Below are 22,555 nucleotides of genomic sequence, written 5' to 3' on the forward strand. Positions count from 1 at the left end.
ATAATAAGTGCAACTTTAAAAAACATTAAGGTTACAACTTGTCAGATTATAACAATGATTAAGCATGCAAATTTTGACGGTAAAAAGGTTGTTTAAATATATTTTAAAACTAAAATATGGCAATAATTTGTCTATATCCTACTGAAAATATTTCCATGAATTTCTAAGGAGGAGTTTTCAATTTATTTTTCTTTCATTGTTTCCACTTTTACATAAAGGAAGATAAAGTTTTGTGTATAATATGGGTTCATAAATAAATTGGCTTTGAAACAATTGACTTTTGCTATGGATTTCTTCTGAAATTATCTGTATTTTGTTTCCAATTTTATATCAAATATTTTGTTTGGAAAAATGCCTTCTTTTAATTTGAACATGTTAAGGTTTTCCAAATTAATGTCAAACTTTCACATATTTCAAAAGTATGAAAACAATTGATGTGAACCTAACATTCAAATGTTTTCATTCAAGTTTCATTTCATAATTAATGATCTTTTTCCATCCAACGGTTGATACAAGCTAGACATTAGACTCCAGACTGGAAACAAACCTTATTTGATCCAACCTTCAATCCATGTCTGATGGCCGTAAGAAGTCATTAGATATGAGTTTATATTTAATGACTTTATTTATTTCCAGTTCCAACTCATACTAGGATGTTTATTTGAACACCTTATTTAATCGAAGTTTGATTTTATATCTTCTGAATAACTTACTCGATTGTATCTTCTAATAGGTCAGACGTCTCCTGCACATTCCTCTCCGCTTCTGCAGAATCAAACAATTCAGTTTCATATTGGAACATCGTCTGCTGAACCGAATCCAATCTGAAACAGAATAAAAATAAAAAATAATTTCTCTTTTCATTGTCTTTATTTTCAGTTTTGATTTGTTTTTATTTCATACTATTTGGAAAATATGTTGAAGCCATACACACACACTATGTATGTATGTATGTATGTATGTATGTATGTATGTATGTATGTATATATATATAACATGTATAAAAAAAAAAAACATGTTGCTTGCGTGGGTTTTGTTTTATCTGGAGTGGAGAGGGCTCCAGAAAGCCATGGTGAAGGAAGCCTCTCTAGGAGAAGCAAATCTCTGATCTAAAAAAAACAAAGCGGAAGACCAGTACCCGCATTAAGCAGGTCTGCAGTTTGATTTGTTGCTGGCTATCTTGCTCCTGCTTGTTGCTGGATATCAACATTTTGAACCGAGAGAGAGACTAGCTGTCGTACAAAGCTAAATCTCTGGAATAACATCTTTGTACAGATACTTCCTCAGACATTTGTCAAAAAAAAAAAAAAGTCCTATTGGCGATGGCTGTCCATATAAACAGGAACAGAAGATATTATGCTAAACGACACCCACTCCAGCTCTGTTGCTGGAATGTGAGAACACTTATTGACAATGGTAAAAGACTAGAACGGAAGACTGCAATTTTGACTAAGGAATTGCAAAGATACAATATAGACATTGCTGCACTCTCTGAGACACGTTTCGCAGGTGAGGATCAACTGGTTGAGCACGAGTCGGGCTACACGATCTTCTGGTCTGGTAGAGCTGAAAAGGAGAGGCGTGAGGCTGGTGTTGGTTTTGCAGTTAAGAACTCCTTAATTGACAAGATCGAACAGCCAGTAGGCATAAATGATCGTGCAATGACATTGAGAATGCCCCTTGCTGCTGGTCGTTATATGAATGTTCTTTCTGTCTATGCGCCGACTCTTACTTCGCCTGAAGACGATATTACGTCCTTTTATCATATGCTTAGATCTGTTATCACCGGTTTGCCAAGCGCTGAGAGTTTGGTGGTTCTTGGTGACTTCAATGCACGGGTTGGATCAGACAATGAGACTTGGTCTCCATTGGGTCCATATGGCATTGGTAGAGTCAATTCAAATGGTATGCTGCTTCTCCATCTCTGCAGTGAACTAAATCTTGTTATCACCAACACTTTTTCCCACCAGAAACACAAGGAGACCTGGTTCCATCCCCAATCTAAACATGGCCATTTGCTTGATTACATACTGTGTAGACGTGGTGATTTTGGAAATTTTTGCAAAGTTAGAGTAATGCGTGGTGCTGACTGTGGTACTGATCATTTAATGGTCAGAGCTAAACTGAGAATTACAGTTCGCAAAAAAAGCCGTTTCAATGGTGTCAAAGTGCCTAAATGTATTGATGTTTCCAAATTGAAGGATCCAGTCGTACGAAGTTCCTTGAAATCTGCTTTCAACCAGGTGGATTTCTCAGATTGTGACTGGGAGACAGTAAGAGATACAATATACCAAAAAGGTATTGAAGTTCTTGAATTGAAGGTTCCCAGACATAGAGATTGGTTTGCTGATAATTTCGATCAAATTAAGCCTCAAATTGATAGAAAGCGGAAAGCTTATTTGAAATTTCTCAACTCTTCACCTCTGAACGAGCCAGCGCTCGCTGCCCACTTTTCTTCTGTTCGGAGGGAGGTTCAGTGTTGTGTGCGCCAAATAAAAAACAAATGGTGGTCTAACCTCTCCAGGGAGATACAGACTGCCTACGATCATAGAGATGTCAAGACATTCTACACTTTGCTTCATCAGGCTTATGGTCCGAAATCCTCTTCAACTACACCACTTCTGGCGAAGGACGGGAAAACCTTGCTGAAAACCTCAGATGAAATTAAGCATCGATGGCATGAACACTTTCATGATCTTTTTCATAACCCATCCAATGTTGATGTTGCTGCAATAGAAAGTATCCTTCAATGTTCCTTTTGTCCGGAACTTGATGTTGAACCGACTTTTGTGGACACAGTTGACTGCATAAAACAGATAAACTCGAACAAAGCCCCTGGGCTGGATGGCATCCCTGTTGAGCTGCTGATACATGGTGGTGTCAATGTACATTGTGTGGTCCACTCTTTGATACTGTCAGTATGGCAGGGTGACCCGGTTGCCCAAGATTGGGTAGATGCCATCTTGGTTATGTTGTACAAAGGAAAGGGTACAAGATCTGATTGTGGAAATTATCGAGGTATCTCGCTGCTGAGTGCGGTTGGAAAGGTATTTGCACGGCTCTTGCTAAACCGATTGGAAAAGTATGTATGTCCTAATATCCTTCCGGAATCGCAGTCTGGTTTTAGAGGTGGGCGAGGAACTGTGGATATGGTGTTTTCTGCTAGACAGCTCTCGGAAAAATGTATTGAACAGCGTATGCCTCTTTGCCAGGTGTTTGTGGACTTAACCAAGGCGTTTGACACAGTCAACCGTGAGGCTCTCTGGAAAGTGCTGGAAAAATTTGGCTGTACACCAGCTTTTACAGACAAGTTCAAGCAACTTCATCATAGTATGAAAGGTCACGTCAACTTCAATGGTCAGCTTTCGGAAGAATTCCCCATTGATAATGGTGTGAAGCAGGGTGATATAGCTGCACCAACATTGTTTTCGCTCTATTTGACTACTGTGCTCTGGTATGGTTTCCACGATTGTGATATGGGTGTTTATATTAGATTCCGAACGACTGGAAAAGTGTTCAACCTCAGAAGATTCCAAGCCAAAACACTTGTTATTGATGGACTTGTTAGGGAACTGTTGTATGCTGATGATGCTGACCTGGTAACACACTCCCCAGTAGATATGCAACTAGTGATGGATCTCTTTACAAATGCTTGTACCTGCTTCGGACTGACAGTTAGCATTAAGAAAACTAAAGTCATGTACACTCCCGCTCCCAATGATCTGTATGTGGAACCTGATATCTTCGTCTGTGGAAAGCGCCTTGAAGTCGTAAAAAATTTTGTCTACCTTGGGAGTGCCTTATCAAATGATGGCACTCTTAATGCGGAAATAAGACAGAGAATCAGCAAGGTATCTAATGCTTTTGGAAGGCTACAAGATAGAGTCTTGTCTGACGGTGATCTGACTCTGACAACTAAAATTTCAGTATATCAAGCATATGTAGTATCATTCCTACTCTACGCATCTGAAACTTGGACCTTGTACCGGTCACATATAGAATTGCTCGAGAGGTTCCATCAACATTGCCTTAGACACATTCTTGGTTTAAAGTGGTATAGCTTTGTCTCTGATACATATGTCTTAAAAAAGGCCAAAACAACCAGTATTGCTACCATTGTTATTAAGAACCAGTTGCATTGGGCGGGTCATCTCATCCGGTTTGAAGACTATCGTCTCCCAAAACAATTGTTCTATGGTGAGCTCTTTCTTGGAAAAAGATCCCAGCACAAGCCCAAAAAACGTTTTCGTGATAGCATCAAGGAGAGTCTGGTGAGCTTTCATATTCCTGTTGACAGTTGGGAGTCCCTAGCGTATGATCGCAAGCAGTGGAGGACACTGATATACAGGGGTGCAGAACACTATGCAGCAGCCAAAATAGACCGAGAGAAACTTAAGAGAGCATGTAGGAAATGCCAAACCTTGCCGCCCAACCATGGAGATCTCTGGATCTGTAAGGTGTGTGATCGGGCTCTGTTGTCGAAGGCAGGTTTGGTTAATCACATGAAAGCCCACGATAATACAGGTTCCGCTGCTGTTAGTCTCATACAAATCAGCAAGCGTTTTCAGTGTCATGTCTGCTTGAGGGTGTGCAAGTCGCTGGCAGGGCTAAAAAGTCATATTCGGGCACATGGACTTTTAGTGACTGAGGGAGTGGCTCTCGTCTGACAAGACGTTGCAATCATCATATATATATATGGTTTGGTTTTGGTTTATGCTGGTCTGCAGTTTAACTTGTTGCTGGCTATCTTGCTCTTGCTTGTTGCTGGATCTCAACATTTTGAACCGAGAGAGAGACTTAGCTGTCGTACAAAGCTAAAACTCTGTAACATCACCTGTGTATAGATACTCTATCTATAAAAATGGTCCTGTGACGATGGAAAAGTTATGACGCATGGAGGTTTGAAATGCTGGAAACATGTAATAATTGATCTCAATGACTGTCTTCAGTATCATGCCTGCGTGAGCGTGTGAATTCACCAGTAGAACTAAGAAAAAAAAAGTCATTTCTGGGCTTATGGACATTAAGTGTCTGAGGGAGTGGCACTCGTCTGACAAGACGTTTTGCAATCATCATATACATATATATATATATATATTACTCCTATAATTTTTTTCTTTTGTCTATTGATATTCATATGTAAAACCCTTTTTTCTATTTTTTTTTTCAATACAACTTTTTTATATATGGGTCATGAAATTGCATTCATCTGCAAAAGATCTAGCTAATTTGCATATTCTTTTAAACATTCATTTTAATTAATTCCTTTTTCGATTTTCTTATGGAATTATCATCTTTAGTTAACTATTATGTGTAATTATATTCATGCAGATATTCTACATGATTTATACTTGCATAATATTTTCATAAAAAGGCTATGGTAAACACAAACCTCTTTCTATATATATTTATGTATGCATATATATTTTTTGTTTAAAAAATTTTGCCTACCAAACTCCTCTGTCAGTTTTTAGTCTACAGACATGAAACTTAATATATAGGGTATTTGAACCCATGTGAAACTTTATATTTGTGTTTTAGCTGGGAAAATCAGAAAATTAAAAAAATGAAATTTGCCAGGTGAAGGTTGAACGATGGCATTACATATATCCATGCCTAACGTTATAGCTATTGGTTTATATTTCAATTTTTAGTCTTGTAGCCAATATGTCTTTATAGCTCAGGCATTAACGTCAAAGCTAAACGTTTTGGTTTCGATTCTCCATGGTCGTGTGATTTTTTTTTTCAACTTTTTAAATCATTACTATATATTGGGTCCAATATAATATAATAATAAATACGAAATCTGTATTAATCAAAATATTATATTTAAGCGTATTTTACGATCGGGCAATGCCGGGCGGCCTGCTAGTATATATATAAAGTGTACATTTAAAGAAGTGGAGCTACCAATATTTATTAATTCTAAAAAATTTGCTTATTATTTAATATTTTTCATTTTTGAAATTTTTTATCCTTTTTAAAATGTTTGGTGTTTAAATGTTCATGACATTATATATTCCAACTGAGAGATCTTTTTAAGATTCTTACCGTCCCATTAAGTGCAATTGTTTAAATCATTCTTGCACTTGGTTCATCGAGTATATTTGGCAAGTAGTTTTTGAAATTCTTTTTCATGAGTTCAGTTGCTCCTATAATTACTGGAATAATAAATCTATAGGAATAAGATATAAATTTCATGCAGCTTTTGGAACGATGACTTTTAAAATGGAAATATTGCTGGGAGTCTGTAGGTTTGTTGTAGATGTTTATGATGATGAGATTGTTTTTAATTTTAATTAAAATATCTACAAAGGGGTAATCCGGTCAGTGATAATAATAAAATTACATGCTTAAAAATTTTCTCTCACTATTCCAATAACTATGATCTAAAAAGTTAATTTTGCTCGACGATTTTTTGTTTTATTTTATCAGATTCCATTGAGAGAATTTAATATTACATCGCCATCTAATATTTACATAATTTTCTTGATTTATGAAAATCAGATCCTATGGTATTACTCGACAAATACTTAACATAATCAAATCCGTCTTAAATAAGAAAAGAATCCAGGTTGTCCTCGATGGTTGTATATCTAAACAAAATGATATAAATGCGGGTGTACCACAGAGATCGATCCTTGGACCTTTATTATTCCTAATATTCATAAATTATTAGTATTTCTGATATTCATAAATGACCTCCCTGATAAAATAGTCTCTGAGATTTTGCTGATGACACCACGCTCTATAACAGGCACGAGGGGAAAACAAATGAACACATATTCAAGGCAATGGTGGAAAACTTAAAGGAAGACCTCCAGTCTGTAGTATAAAAAAATGAATGGTAACGTTCAAAGCTACCAAGTTCGTTTACTTCAATAATTACAAGAAATCTTCTCAACCACTAATAGCTATGACTAAAGATACATTACCTGAAAGTAATTCATTCAAACTCATTGGCTTAACATTTACAGGGAATATGAGTTGAAACAGATACATGGAGAGCATTGCTAAGGCTGCTGCGAAGAAGGTAGGCTCTCTCTACCATGCTAGAAAGTTACTTATGCCTGAAAGTATCCTGTACCTCTATAAGGTTACCATTCGCTCATGTATGGAGTATTATTGTCACATTTGAGCTGGTGTATCAGCTACTAGTCTCTCCTTCCTGGATAGGGTTCAAAAGACAGTCGCCAACCTGATAGGTCTTGAACTGTCATCTAAGCTTCAACTTTTGTCTCATCGACGAAATGTTGCATCTCTCTGCCTGTTTTACAAGTATTTAAATAGTGGATGCTCCGACGAACTACAAGCCCTTGGACCCCCTCGATGTAAATTCAACAAGCAGCAAAGTCCCACCCCTACACAGTAGAGATCCCTAGATGTAAGAAAGCCTTCTATTCAAATAGTTTCTTCCCCAGAACTGCTAGACTTTGGAATTCCCTTCCAGGTTCCTACTTCCCAAACTGTACTGACATGCAGAAGTTCAAGTGTAATATGAACAGACGTCTTGCTGCTGAACTCTCTACATAGTATCCCTGCAACTTATGACTCCGATAGTAGTCCCTTACATCAAAGTGGCACTGTGCTTTGCTTGGGGTGAAAATGTAATAAAAAGCCCCATTTCCTATTATTATTATTATTATTATTATTATTATTATTTCCTTTTGAAAAAATATTGATTTTAAGTAAATTTTATCAGTATGTTTGAAGTTAAACATCTAAACACACACACACACACACACACACACACACACACACACACATAAGTATAATTATATATCTCCACATATACTCTTGCATGCACATACATATGCCGTAGATATATTACAGTTAATATCAAATTTAAAAAATACTTTCATATATATATATATATATGAACAAATGATTAATAAAACATGTTAAAAGACATCTTGAAAAAGAGTTAAAAACATATTTAATTTTAAAAAGGAAGCACAAGATAAGTGGATAGTCCTATATATATATATATATATATATATATATATACTTATCTTCTATAATATGAAGCTGAATGTGTGTGTGTGTGTGTGTGTGTGTGTGTGTGTGTGTGTGTGTGTGTGTGTGTGGTCACGAATAGGCACCTATATGGTTGACTATTATAGAAAACTGATCACATATAATGATAGAAGATGTATCGAGACACAGGAATGGGTATGTTTGATCTGGCATAATGATGATTCATTAAAATTGTGGGGTCTGCAATCGCACCTGGTCCACAAAGTATGGAAAAAAAAATATTTTAATTAAAAAAAACGTTTACAAGACTTTTCATATCTATCTGCGTAAGTATACTTTGATTTTTTTTTGTTTTACAAGGTAGTTACCACTTATCAAGGCCCGGAAGCCACTCGGAGATAAGGGTTATTGTGTGTACAGTACGTTAGTATTGGAGATTTAATAAAGTGTCTTACTTAAGGAGGCGGTTCATCAGGAATTTATTCACATTGGACTTGAAGACATCCAGGTTGTAGTCAGGTGGGAAACAAGCAACCGGAACAGAGTTCCACAGGCGTGCACTTCTAAGAAAGAAGCTTTGTTCATGGAATCTACGTTTTGATTTTGGCACAGATAAAGAGTGGGGAAAATTTTTGATAGTGGTTTCAGTTAGGTGGGTGTTTATCGTGAAAGATTGGCACGGGGGACCAGAGATTAGAGTTCAGACCAGCACCTGCCATGGTAGTAACGATAAAACAAAGACAGGCTCGCAACGTCTCTCCTGTGAGAGAGAGGTTGCAGGGAAGAGAAAAGGGCATCACCCACTAGGCCACGAAGCCTATTTTGTACTCTGTCAAGGCAGGATAGGCTGTTTTTAGCAGCTCCTGCCCAGATGTGGCAGCAGTACTCCATCCTTGGATGTACTTGGCTTTTATACAGATAGAGAATTGCATCAGGGGTGAGATATCTTCTGGAGTCGTAGAAGGATCCTACGATCTTGGCAACTGATTTCCTGTACGTGTTCCATTTCAGGTTAGGGGTAAAGGTCAAGCGCAGGAACTTATCAAAACATGGAGCTTCCCCTAGATGAGAGCCACCCATATCAATTGATGCCAGATGAGCGTTGATGATGTAAAGATAGGAGCTTGGTTTTAGATGCATTAAAAGTTACCAGCTACCTCCTCCCCCACTGTACCACGCGCTCAAGATCAGAGGAGAGAGAATCAGGGAGAACTTTGTCATTTACAGCCTTTGATGTGTTGCCATAGATGGTCGTGTCATCAGCATAGATGTCAACGAATGATTTAAGTATGTGTTTTGGGAGATCATTGATGTATATCAGGAAGAGATTGGGCCTAGGATGGACTCCTGAGGGACTCCAGCATTAATATTGATGGCCTCTGATTTCTGCCCAGCAACTACTACTCTTATGAGCCTATTGGAGAGAAATGATTTTATGATCGAGAAAACATTTCCAGTTATACCGTAGCTGGACATCTTGTGAAGTAGGCCTTTATGCCATACCTTATCGATATGTCAAGAGCAATTGCCCTAGAGAGGAAGCCTTTGTCAAGAGATATCCTATGAGATATAAGTTAGCACATCTGCTGTAGATCTGGCAGAACAGGAACCATATTGCATGTCACTAAGAAGGTTATTTCTGCTGAGGTGGTTGACTACTTCTTTATTTAATATGGATTCCAGCAGCTTACTCATGACATACAGGAGACTTATTGGTCTGTACTGAGAGGGAGAGGATTTATCACCTGAGTTCTTAAATACAGGGCATATTGATGAGGTTTTCCAGAGTGTTGGGAAGCACTTCTCTTTAAGGCAACGCTTAAAGAGTTTTGTAAGTATGGGGGCAAGTTCTAGTTGAAGCTTTTTCAGCACAATGATTGGAATGCCGTCAGGGCCAGTTGCTTTACTGGAATCAAGGTTCTTGATTAGCTTGGCGACATCACGCAAAGATATTTTATGTTGCACAGTGTGTTGTCCGTTATAGGAGGAAATACGATAAACTTCGTCGCATAGGGTAGAATTAGCTGCAAAGTTCTTGGCAAATAGTTTGGTCTTGTCTGATGCTGACGAGATGACCTCAGATTCATTGATAATGGTTGGAATAGAATGCACGCTTCTGTTCAGGATCCTGTTTGCTATTTGCCAAAACTGGTGGGAACCAAGCCGCTGCTCAGCTACTTTGGATTTAACAGACTGAGCATATAGCTCTCTTGCATTTTTATTACTCTTTTGCAGTGGTTGCTGGCAGTCCTGAAGGCAGCTTTAGTCTCAGTGCATCGATTACGTTGGTAGCTATGGAAAAAGTGGTTTCTGTGCGCGATGGCAGCAGCATATGCTGGGGAGAACCATGGCTGGCTGTTAGGTTTTTGTTGGAATTTTTTGGATGGTATGAATCGGTCTATGCCTACAATCAGCCATTGGGTCAGGTTTGATACTATGGAGGACACCTTTTTTAAACATGGAATGCAGTGGTAGATCGGATATAAGTGTACAGAATCTATCCCAGTCAGCGGTAGAGTATCGATATACAGTACGATGAAAAGGTACATCTCCAGACTTATTGCATTTCGTTTTTATCTTAACTGATACAACCGCATGGTCGGAAGATCCCAGAGGAGACAGATGTTTCAGTTTGAAGAAATATGGTATAATAAAATTATGGGGTGTTCGTTCACGCCTGACCTCCATAGAATGGAAATATGTCACATAGTTTAACAAGGTTTTTTTAATATAGATCCACAGAATATTGTGATAAGTGTTTCAGTGTGAACAGGTATGGTATAATAAATTATGGAGTTTTGATACCCCCAAATTACAACCCTTCCTTTTCATAACCTATCATACTTTAATAAATCAGAGTCCATTTTCTGTAGGCTGTTTTTGAACCCAGCCAACGACGGGTACTTTTGCTAGTATATATATATACATATATATATATATATACTACCGGGGTGAGGGGCGCCCGGTTTTGCCCGGGCATAAAATACACCTAAATATGATATTTCAATTTGTCCAGATTTTGTATATATTATTATAGAGTCGGATTTCAAAAGTAAAAAAAAAAGTATTTGGGTGTCATCAACTAGAATCGAAACCGAAACTGTAGCATTCATAACCAATGTGACATGCATAGCAATTAAAAATTATGGTACTTGTGCATTTAACGAACCAGACGTAACTCAGCATTTGCTCGGCTTTGTCCGGCGCATGACGTCAACAGCCGGATAAAACCGAGCGTTGGCGATAAAATAAAAACAACGCTACAACAAAATAACTGTACAATGAAATTGTAAAATGTAGAAACATAACAAAATTAAGTAAAAAACAAAAACCTACCGTTCATTTATGTTTTTTTTTATTATTATTGTTTGAAATTGTTTTCTGTTTTCAAAATAAGTACATATAAAACAAGTTTTATTTTGTTAAATAATAGGAAACTTTTTTTTGTCTGAACTGTTTTTTTTGTTTGTTTTTTTTTTCAATTCTTAACGTAAAAAGACATATTGTCTATGTCTTAAACACATAAAAGTTAATATTTTTTTTTTTGCAACTCTTTATGTCAAATGGAAAAAGCCTAAAAAAAAAGGGCAATAAAAAGCATGGGGGGGCAGGAACAAGGATTATTTGTACATTTTTTTCGCCAGAAACAAGGACTTTTTTTTTTTATTTATTTATTAGTGGAAGGAAGGTTTCAGCGTTCCTATTTGGTACAGTGACCAAGAAACCCTCCTTTTCGGCGGGGTCGTATCCACCGAAGACCCAGACCACCGGTGTCACAAGTCCGCCGGCGGTTAAAAACGGACTCGTCGATTTCTACCGTATGGCCTGGGCCTCCAATCTGCCGGGGATTCCTAAAAAAATAGTCCCTCACGCAGGAAATTTTCCAATTCACGATTGTGTGGCGAGAACGTAACCCACATTCGCGATGGAGATTTTTTGTAGATGCCATCTCGAACGCCCATAAGTATATTATTTTTATTATACACGCGATGGGATTTTGAGAAGAAGATCCCAATCCTAATGGAGGTCCATCGACGACATGTTACACTTCTACACCTCCAACCGTAAACGTCGGAAAGGCTTGTTCTCTTTGCAAGTACACAATCCTGGCCAAAATGTAAACACCTTTTCTCTTCTGCCAACAATTTCCATTGAAGTTTAGTGGAGCCTCTGGGGTCTGGAGCTGGTCCGCAAGGTTTGTAATATTCATTATTATTTCGTCAGTTATCTTTTTAAAACAAATTTTTTTTTTAACTCTCTTCTTGAGTTGTGACACTCTTCCAATTGATTTCGATATTCTCGTCTGCTTAATCGGCAACGCTCGGTTATATCCGGCTGTTGACGTCATGCGTCGGACAAAGCCGAGCAAATGCTGAGTTACGTCTGGTTCGTTAAATGCACAAGTACCAAAATTAAAAATAAACTAAGATGAATGTGCAAAATGTATAACGATTTTTCCAATTTTGACCCATTTTTGATCTCTTAAAAACTATTTCAGCTGAAGACCCATAAAAGAACGGTCTGCAAAAAAATCCAATCATTTGAATCCCCTAGCGCCACTCTGTGACTTTTAGTTTCAGGGGAGATAGAGTTTGAAAATATGGAGACAAACAGACAGACAGACATATAGCCTTTTATATATTAGATTACCAAGTAACCATACACACACACACATGTACACATGTACACATACACATACATAAGTTTTAAATGAACTTATGCATACCCACACACAGATTTACACAAATAAATTTATGCACATATTCTGTTTAACAAACACCTAGATAAAATCATATATTATATTATACACACACACACACACACACACGCACATATATATATATATATATATATATATATATATATATATATATATATATATATATATATATGTATATATATATATATATATATATATGTATATTCTAGCATCAAAAGTCTTTGCTTCTTTACTTATTGTTCCTATTTACAATGCCTCCCTATGGGACAGAGTTAGACACCAGGTCGTTTTTTAATGTGGAGAAAAGGAACAAAAATAAAAATTATCTCAGCCGTGAAGGATTTCTCCTCCACTAACAGAGAACAAGAAATTGAAGTGTAGCATCTGAAGAACAGATACTACATTTTGATCTTAACCCAAAGGCCAAAAGTCACAAACACGGATATCAGCTGAAATAAGGAATTTGTCTTGAGAACGAAACAGAATACAGAGGATAAGAGTCGTAGTACTTAATGCTAAGATGGCGAGCTATGAAATACACCACAGTGAGTCTATACGAGGGGCGTGCAATAAGTAATGCCCCTGATCCACGTTCCATAGCAGTAGAGCAACAAAACTTGGCACAGTTATTAGTCTTCATAGGAACCACCCGTTTGATGCAGCTCTGGAGATCGTTTTTGTAGAACACCTCAGGTTGGTCCTCCAATCATGACGTGACTTCAGAAATCAAGGCTGCATCATCTGGGAAACGCTTTCCTTTCAAAAACAACTTCATGGCTGAGAAAAGGGGAAAGTCAGAGGGTCAGGAGAGTAGGGAGGATGAGGGAGGATTTCATAACCACACGCCCGTGCTTCTGGAAAACTTTTTAATCGGTTTTCATCTGAAAAAAATCATATATTATACACATATAAGGGGTTAAAATTGAAAAATTGGTACGTGTGTGTGGTCATCAGAGTTTTATTTGTTTGTCAACTGTTTCACGAATGCACATGCGTGAATGGTTCACATAACAGATTCCTTATGTTAAGAATAAGTAAATCTAAAAACACTTTTTAAAAATCATGTCAAGCTGGCCTAATGCTTTAGCATAGTGAAAACTTCTTTAGGGCTAGGAAGTAAGTAATGGTAATCTTTTAGTATAGAGTTCAAACCCGTGGAGAAATCGTCACAAACACAGATTTCTATTGATTTCTTTTAGATGGCTGTCCACTGACTAAATTGAACTTTCAATAGGATGCCGGTTTTTACAAATCTTTCAAGCTCCTTGTTAATCTTCATTAATGAAGTGAACGGCACATTTCTTTTTTTTTTCTTTTTTTTTTCTTGAATACTGGTTGCATATTGTCTGTTCGAATATGGCCGACATTTTTGTGCATTTTCCCAACTTAGCTGAGAAAATTTCTTTTAATTTTGATTTGATATTTTCCTTCTCTGTTGTTAGAGTTTCCACTTTTTGATAAAGCATATTTATGGAGTTTTAGTTATTTAAAATAAATTCATATGGCTCTGCTAGTTGAGAATAATTGATCATGACATTATTGACTGTGATCATAAAGACGATGAGACTATTGATCATTAATTATGATGATGCCTTCTGAAATATTTTGAGTCATAGAAGTTATGATTATTTTTTTTTTTTTTGTGGTCCAACTTACTTATCTCTTGCTTCCTTCCAGTGTAGTCTGGCATCTTCTTCAATTTCTAAAAAGGTAGCTAAAACTGAAAAATAACAAAAACAAACATAAACATCCAAAGGCACATATATTGTTATGTAACTGGCACAGAAGAAAGCCTTCACAATTGATATCTAGGAACCTCTATAGTGAAAGAGTAGGATTTTGCTGCTAGATGGATTTGTCATGGGTTTGTACATCGAGGGGGTGCAAGTTCGTCAGAATACATTCCATCAAAATACTTGTAAAACAGGCACAGAGATGGAACATTGTGGCGATGGGGCAAGGGTTGGAGACTTTTTTTAACCGTGTCTGAGAGAGAGAGAGAGAGAGAGAGAGAGAGAGAGAGAGAGAGAGAGAGAGCGAGAGAGAGAGAGACTTTTTGAACCGTGTCTGAGAGAGAGAGAGAGAGAGAGAGAGAGAGAGAGACTTTTTTAACCGTGTCTTAGACGGAAAGAGAGAGAGAGAGAGACTAGCTGTGGGTGCAGCAGCACAGATATGACAACAATACTTCATATAGGGGTAAATAGTAGCTTTGTATACATATAGGATAATTTCAAGTGTGAGTAATTTTCTAGCACAATAGATGGAATTTACCTTTTTTGCAGCAGCCTTGACAATATCCTTAATTTATTTGTTCCAATTCATGTTGCCTGAGAATGTTACACTGAGGAGTTTAAAGGATGAGTTCTCAGGTAGAGTGTTATTTGTCATGGCAGTTATTGTTTGTTGAGAAGACCTTTTTGTAATTATTAAAGGAAAGTAGCTTAGTCTTAGTAGTATTAAATGTTTGCATACATTTACGACCCCATTTCACTTCCCATTCCGTTTTCTAAGGGTTCTGCTATTGGCTTAGATATGTGCACATTCGTTTTTCCTCTCATGTCTATTATAAAGTTTGGTGTCATCAAAATGGGTGCAAATGCAAAAGAAAATAATGAGAATACAGGATAGGAATATAAAAATCACAGCGTACACAAGTGTAATGAATGTTCAGTGAAAGTGCAAGTAAAAACGAGCAATAAATTAGAATCATCATCTTTTCACTCAAAAAACAATGCAGATCAGACATCAAAATATTTCTCTTTTATTTCAACATGTTTAACTAACTTTTGTAACATGTTTAACTAACTTTTGTAACATATTTAACTAACTTTTTGTAACATGTTTAACTGACTATTTTTAACATGTTTAACTGACTATTTTTAACTTTTTGTAACATGTTTAACTTTTTGTAACATGTTTAACTAACTTTTTGTAACATGTTTAACTGACTTTTGTAAACATGTTTTACTGACTATCTCAAAATAAAGATTAACAGTGTTTAAGTGGTAATTGTTTCGTTCGCTGGATATTTATGATGATGACACTTATGATTTATGATGATGACACTTTACTAAAATTAAGACTCAAAAAAAAAATAAATAAAGGAACGCAACTAACACCCGCTGTTAGGCTGACCTGTTGCCTAGTTTATATAAATGATATTTTTTGTTTGAAATCTTTTTTTAAATTTGTTTTTAATTTGAAGTTTCACCATTCTTGCTGAAAGGATAATTGATTCTCTTAAAATAAAATGTTAAAAAAATAGAATTTTATTCACGATTAATTTTCTTCACCAAACTTTTAACAATTTTCTGATTGACAAAAATAATCAGTGGCACAAAAAAAGAAACTAAATTTCATCAGGACTTTTGTTTTGTAGAGAATATTTAACAATATTAAGAATGATTACCAAAATGATAGGATTCAGCATTAAATAACTCGGAATTGGTTGATATGCCATAAAACAAAACAATCAAGATTATCCAAACTTACTCGAGGTGACATATTTTCATATGTTCATTTCTCTGCATCAGTCCTGTATATAAAAATACCATTTAAAGCTGAAGTGTGGCAGACCAACGAAAATATTATTTCCAACTTAAACATGAACACTGATCAGCTGCACTTTCCCTATAGATCTAATAAAACGTGGCAGAAGTGACTGTCACTTATTACTTGGAGTCAAGTTCACAGCAACATATGTTCATAGTATCATGTCACATGTGAGTGAATGCCGGACACCTGCTAGCTCTGCATTTCTCGTTTGTACCTTAACGACAAAGTTAGTTCTGACTCCCTGCTAATGAAGTCAAAGGTGCTCAGACTGGAATCTGTTTTGCATTGTCATCACCTATGGTGGTATGGAAATGTCATCACCTATGGTGGTATGCAAATGTCATCACCTATGGTGGTATGCAAATGTCATCACCTATGGTGGTATGGAAATGTTGAATGAAGTTCTTGCTGGATTTGCAGATGTACAAGCTGAGGGTAAGCGAGGAAAAGGTTTGCCGAGAAAAAAGTGGAATAACTCAGTCAAAGATGCCCTCAAGCAATGGTACATGTGAACCAGTGTGAATGGTAGAGTTTTATGGAGAAAATCACTTTGTGTTGCTAGAGCCACCATGCAACTCGCATTTCATTTGGAAGATATATGTCAAACGAAGAACCTCCTCCTCCTCCTCCTTCTCTTCCTCCTCCCCCTATTCAATTTTTGTCTCTTAACGTCAGCAAATAAATTAAAATTTTGAGCTATAATTGTTCCTAGTTAAATCATGGTATTTCCAAGACTTTTTTAAAGCAATAAATTTAAAAGTAAATCTATCAAAACTTTAGTAAAAAGTTGTTTTTTTTATTGATTAATGTTTCCTTGTTTAAATAATTTTTAGTTTTCAAATATATTCAAATGTGTTTTAATAATTTTATTTTTGGGTTCTGTTAAAGGATTTGATTTCAAATTAAAATTCTTTATTTCTTCTTCAACTTTATTAGTTGTAAAAAACAAAAATGCTATCTCAAATTCTCAAGATGGTGTCTGATATTAACTTTAATCTCAAGTGGCCTTTGGGCTTTGATAAGCAGCGACTCAATAGTACAAAAAATTTCTCATTTATTTTATGAATGAGTATTTGAATGATTAGTTAACAATTTGGAAAGAAAAAAACAAAACAAAGAAACAAAAGAATTTGAAATGAATGCCAAAGTTGCGATCATTCAGAAGCATGACAGACCAATTATCACACAAAGCCTCATACTGGTAATTCCGGGTCAGCTTATATGAAAGTAACGATTTCCTGGCTTAAATGCACCAAACATTGATGTTATTATTTTTTTTCTTTCCCTTTCAATTATGTTCTGCAAAACCAAAGACAAAAACAGCAATTTTTCTCTACAAAACAACCAAACTAAATTCCATGATAAAATATTAGAAGATACCAACAACTTCAAGCCTTTTCCCCAAAACTACTGGATTCGGTATTAAATAACCTGAAAAGGATTAATATGCTGTAAAAACAGCAACGAAACCAAACACCCATTTAATCTATGCATTTATAAGGATGAAAATATTATTAAAAAAACCGAAACGTAATCAACTGGTGGAAAGTTGAACAAAACCATTCACAGAAATTTGTGGATCTAAAAAATGTTGAAAAAAATTGAATTTAGAATTTTCTTACCTTTTTCGATTTCAAATTCAACGGCCTCCAATTCTTTATGGTTAGAGTCTTCAAAAATAATTTTCGCTTCCAGCTAAAATAGAATTATTTTTTTTAAATAAAGTAATCTATACTCTGTGTGTATAAAGTTAGGTCTAATTATATCTCTATTCATATAAAGATAGGTATGTTAATTAACCGATCATTATGAATTTTGTAACAAAGCTGATAAGTGTAAAGAGTCTAAACGTAGGCTATATTTAGTCTAACTTAGTTTAATGCAAAGGGAATAAAAATGGTGGAAGATTTTTATGAAAATTTAGGTACCTCTAATTTTTCTGAAATTTTAAGAATGCGTATTAGGTATCAATTCAATTCATATAAATTCTCCAAATTTCAGTTTCACAGGAGTATTTTAAATGGTTTTTAGAGAGCATAATACGAGCACAATTACTCAATCAGAAATTTAAATATTTCAGATTTGCATTGACTTTAATCCATAGTCATTAGACATCAAGGAAGCAACATTTCCTGAATTTCAATTTCTTCTTAAGACTCCTTAAATATTAGACATTTTCTAGAATCAAAATTATGCGATGGATTTTGATCAAAATAAGGATTCTAAACATAAGGTTTAATATCATTATATCTTATTGTTAATCTCCATGTATTGATACACAGTAGCTTAATAAGGGACATAATAACAGTAGAAAAGCCGCCTGAAACACAAAAACTGGATGATTATTGGAGGCCTGTGTTACTTACAATGAAGAGGTCCAATGGATCGTAGGTGTTGCAAAAAGCAATAAAAACAAAACACTTCATAGTCAATATAGCAATTTCTTCACCAGACTATTGTGAGATGAAAAGGTCACACCATCATGGCTGTAAGAAGGTGATGCAACCCTCATACCCAAACCAAAGAAACACAACCCCTAGTTTTTTACTGGATTTGTTGCAGACAGCATCTATCAACATCTCTCTTTTGGAGCATACCTGGAAAAAGAACAAGCAGGATGCAGAAAGAAGTGTTTAGGTACCAAGAACCAGTTGTTAATAAGAGCATTCTTGAGGACTGTAATAAGAGGCAGAGGAACCTAACCATGACTTGGATTGATTACCAAAAGGCATATGATAATGTGCTCCACACATGAATGCTTTGGTGTCTTGATTTATATAAGATCCATTAATCAAAGAGACCCTGGCTGTACTTATAAACATGTGGCAAACAACAATATCATTAAACCACAATGGAGCTGTAAGCCACCAACAGGACTCGAACAAAAAAGTCAATCACCTTCTCTTCATGAATGACTCTATGCTGTATGCTAACTTAGATGTTGACTTAAGTCGACTCTTGCAGGTCATACATAACTTCTTCAGAGATATTGAAATGAAGTTTGGTTTGTACAAATGTGCCAAGTGTTTTATCAGAGCTGGGAAGAAGTTCTAAATGGAAAACATACATAGAAGGGAACGATTCAATTCAGCATCCCAAAATGAGAGAAAAATTGGTCATGAATATATATGCTGTGTAAGGAAAATCTGTAAAACAGAACTTACAGGCAAAAACAAAATAACTTCTATTAACCATGTTGCCATGTTGCCATACAGCTTTGTCATTGTCAATTGGTCACAAAAATATATAAACAGACTGGATACTAAAATGCAGAAAATGTTAACACTGCACAAAATAACATACAGAAATCGATGTCTGCCAAGGCTGTATCTGCCCAAAAGGACAGAGGTTATGGGTCTCTCAGACCATCAGCATTGTATGACTATTGTGAACACGGGACAATATCTGATAAATAGTATACCAATTTCATGAAACAAGAACCAGCAGAACAATCTCCATCACAAAACCGGCCAAACATTTTAGATAAGACTGTCTTACAAATAAGACAGAATCAGAAAACAAGTCTGCTATGGAAATAACCCAAAAGTGTTGCCAAATATGTACCAAGAACTTTAATTGCAAAAAACTGGAAGAATGGGCCGATCAACAGCGTGCCAAGTATTTTCTGGGTGAATTAAGTTAAGGTTATATAAATTCTTTTATCTAAATTGTATTCTTTTACTTTGGAATACCAAAGTAAAGGAATAGAATAGATAAAGAAGGCTCTGTAGGATAAAAAGAGAGGATCGCTTCAGTATCACTAGGAGATGATTACAATGGTTGTCCAAAATCAAGGCTTGATAACCAATGCTTTTAAGAGCATAAGTAGTCTCAGCAATGACAACAAGTGCAGGTTCTGCCGCACAGAAGTAGAGAGTGTGAGCCACCTGACATCCAGTTGTAAAATTCTGCTGGGAAACTGCTACTATACAGTGTGACACAATGTAAATATCTCTACTGAATCATCTGTAAAAAGTTGAATATCGAATGCAGCAGTAAGTCCTGGGAACATGTTTACCAGAAAGAACAGTTGGAAATAAGTCATACACCATCCACTATGACTACGCAGTTCCTACAGCTATGTACCTTGAAAATGAAGCTATGAAACCTGCCATAGTGAAGTGGGACAAGAAAGAGAAGAGGAACCTTGGTTGACGTTAGTGCTCCTAGTGATGCTGGGTTAAACAGAGCTGAGAGGGAAAATATAACGAAATACCAAGGTTTTATGTATGAAAAGAAACTGGAATTTTAGGAAGATTTCTATCATTCAAGTAATTATAGGAGCAACTGTACTCATGAAAAAGAATTTCAAAACCCCTGGTGAACCAAGTGCAAGAGAGATTCAAACAATTGTACTGAAAGTGATGAGCAAAATATGAAAAATATCTTTCGGTTGGAATATATAAAATAGCGGGTGAATGTTTGGCATGCGACAGTATGGATGCCCCATCCCCAGCTTTAAAAAAACTGATAAGAAAATTGAAAAAAAGCACGAAACTGTTTTGTTCAGGAATTAATTTTATTCATCTTTTATGAATTATTGTATTTAGTTGTTTTTGCTTTTTTTTTTTTAATCTTTAATGTTATTTTTAATGTCATAATGCAATCGATTTCTTATGAATAAATGTTTATTAATTTGAAAATTAATATCACAATCAAAAGTATAGCAGCATACACAATCAATCATATTTAAAATATATATATATATATATATATATATATATATATATATATATATATATATATATATATATATTCCTATAAATGTACAAAATCCTTGAAGAATGGCTGGAAACACGACGGCTGAAACGTCTTCAAAATAGAAACATGAATGTCGATAAGGACAATAATCGAAGGATAAACAACTATGTAAATAATGAAACATTTTTTTGTTTTTTTATGAGGGAGAAAGAAAATAGATATGTCTTTTTCTAATTACTTTTATTTAGAAACGTAGATGGCCATCATGAATTATTGCCAAATAGAGAATATCCTAACTGGGAAGTTGTGCAACGAGGTGTTTGTTCACATTACATTTAAAGTTGTGTATGTTGATACAGTCATGGAAAATGGGTGTAGGGAGGAATTCCAAAGTAAAGGGATAGAATTTTGCTGCTAGTCAGATTGGTTGTGGATATTCATCCTGAGGGTTACAAGTGAGGTAAGTTAATGGTTGCAGATTGCATGGAAGTACGTGTGAAACAAGTACAGGGCAATGGTAGATTTTGTATGAGATTTGTATTTGTGCATTTTGTTTTGTATTTGTACATTTTGTTCTGTATTTGTGCATTTTGTTTTGTATTTGTGCATTTTGTTTTGTATTTGTGCATTTTGTTTTGTATTTGTGCATTTTATTTTGTATTTGTACATTTTGTTTTGTATTTGTGCATTTTGTTTTGTATTTGTACATTTTGTTTTGTATTTGTGCATTTTATTTTGTATTGGTACATTTTGTTTTGTATTTGTACATTTTGTTTTGTATTTGTACATTTTGTTTTGTATTTGTACATTTTGTTTTGAATTTGTGCATTTTGTTTTGTATTTGTGCATTTTATTTTGTATTTGTACATTTTGTTTTGTATTTGTATATTTTGTTTTGTATTTGTGCATTTTGTTTTGTATTGGTACATTTTGTTTTGTATTTGTGCATTTTATTTTGTATTTGTACATTTTGTTTTGTATTTGTACATTTTGTTTGTATTTGTACATTTTGTTTTGTATTTGTACATTTTGTTTTGTATTTGTGCATTTTGTTTTGTATTTGTACATTTTGTTTTGTATTTGTACATTTTGTTTTGTATTTGTGCATTTTGTTTTGTATTTGTACATTTTGTTTTGTATTTGTGCATTTTGTTTTGTATTTGTACATTTTGTTTTGTATTTGTACATTTTGTTTTGTATTTGTACATTTTGTTTTGAATTTGTGCATTTTGTTTTGTATTTGTGCATTTTGTTTTGTATTTGTATATTTTGTTTTGTATTTGTGCATTTTGTTTTGTATTGGTACATTTTGTTTTGTATTTGTGCATTTTATTTTGTATTTGTACATTTTGTTTTGTATTTGTACATTTTGTTTGTATTTGTACATTTTGTTTTGTATTTGTACATTTTGTTTTGTATTTGTGCATTTTGTTTTGTATTTGTACATTTTGTTTTGTATTTGTACATTTTGTTTTGTATTTGTGCATTTTGTTTTGTATTTGTACATTTTGTTTTGTATTTGTACATTTTGTTTTGTATTTGTACATTTTGTTTTGTATTTGTGCATTTTGTTTTGTATTTCTACATTTTGTTTTGTATTTG

The 22,555-nt window shown here is 35.1% G+C and overlaps 1 protein-coding gene across 2 annotated transcripts in view; it reads right to left on the minus strand.

The window, feature by feature from the left end:
- Positions 1-22,555, minus strand: part of LOC145255723 (uncharacterized) — a 187,904-nt gene that overhangs the window by 91,710 nt on the left and 73,639 nt on the right. For both annotated transcript variants that reach the window (XM_080114324.1, XM_080114323.1), the window contains exons 12-14: positions 17,875-17,947; positions 14,354-14,417; positions 714-824 (exon numbers count right to left, since the gene is read on the minus strand). In XM_080114324.1, coding sequence (XP_079970450.1) covers positions 714-824; positions 14,354-14,417; positions 17,875-17,947 — 248 coding nt within the window. The remainder of the gene's footprint in view (positions 1-713; positions 825-14,353; positions 14,418-17,874; positions 17,948-22,555) is intronic.

The sequence above is a fragment of the Euprymna scolopes genome, chromosome 31 (genome assembly GCF_053919585.1).
Source record: "Euprymna scolopes isolate OS-2025 chromosome 31, ASM5391958v1, whole genome shotgun sequence".
Classification (NCBI taxonomy): Eukaryota; Metazoa; Mollusca; class Cephalopoda; order Sepiida; family Sepiolidae; genus Euprymna; species Euprymna scolopes.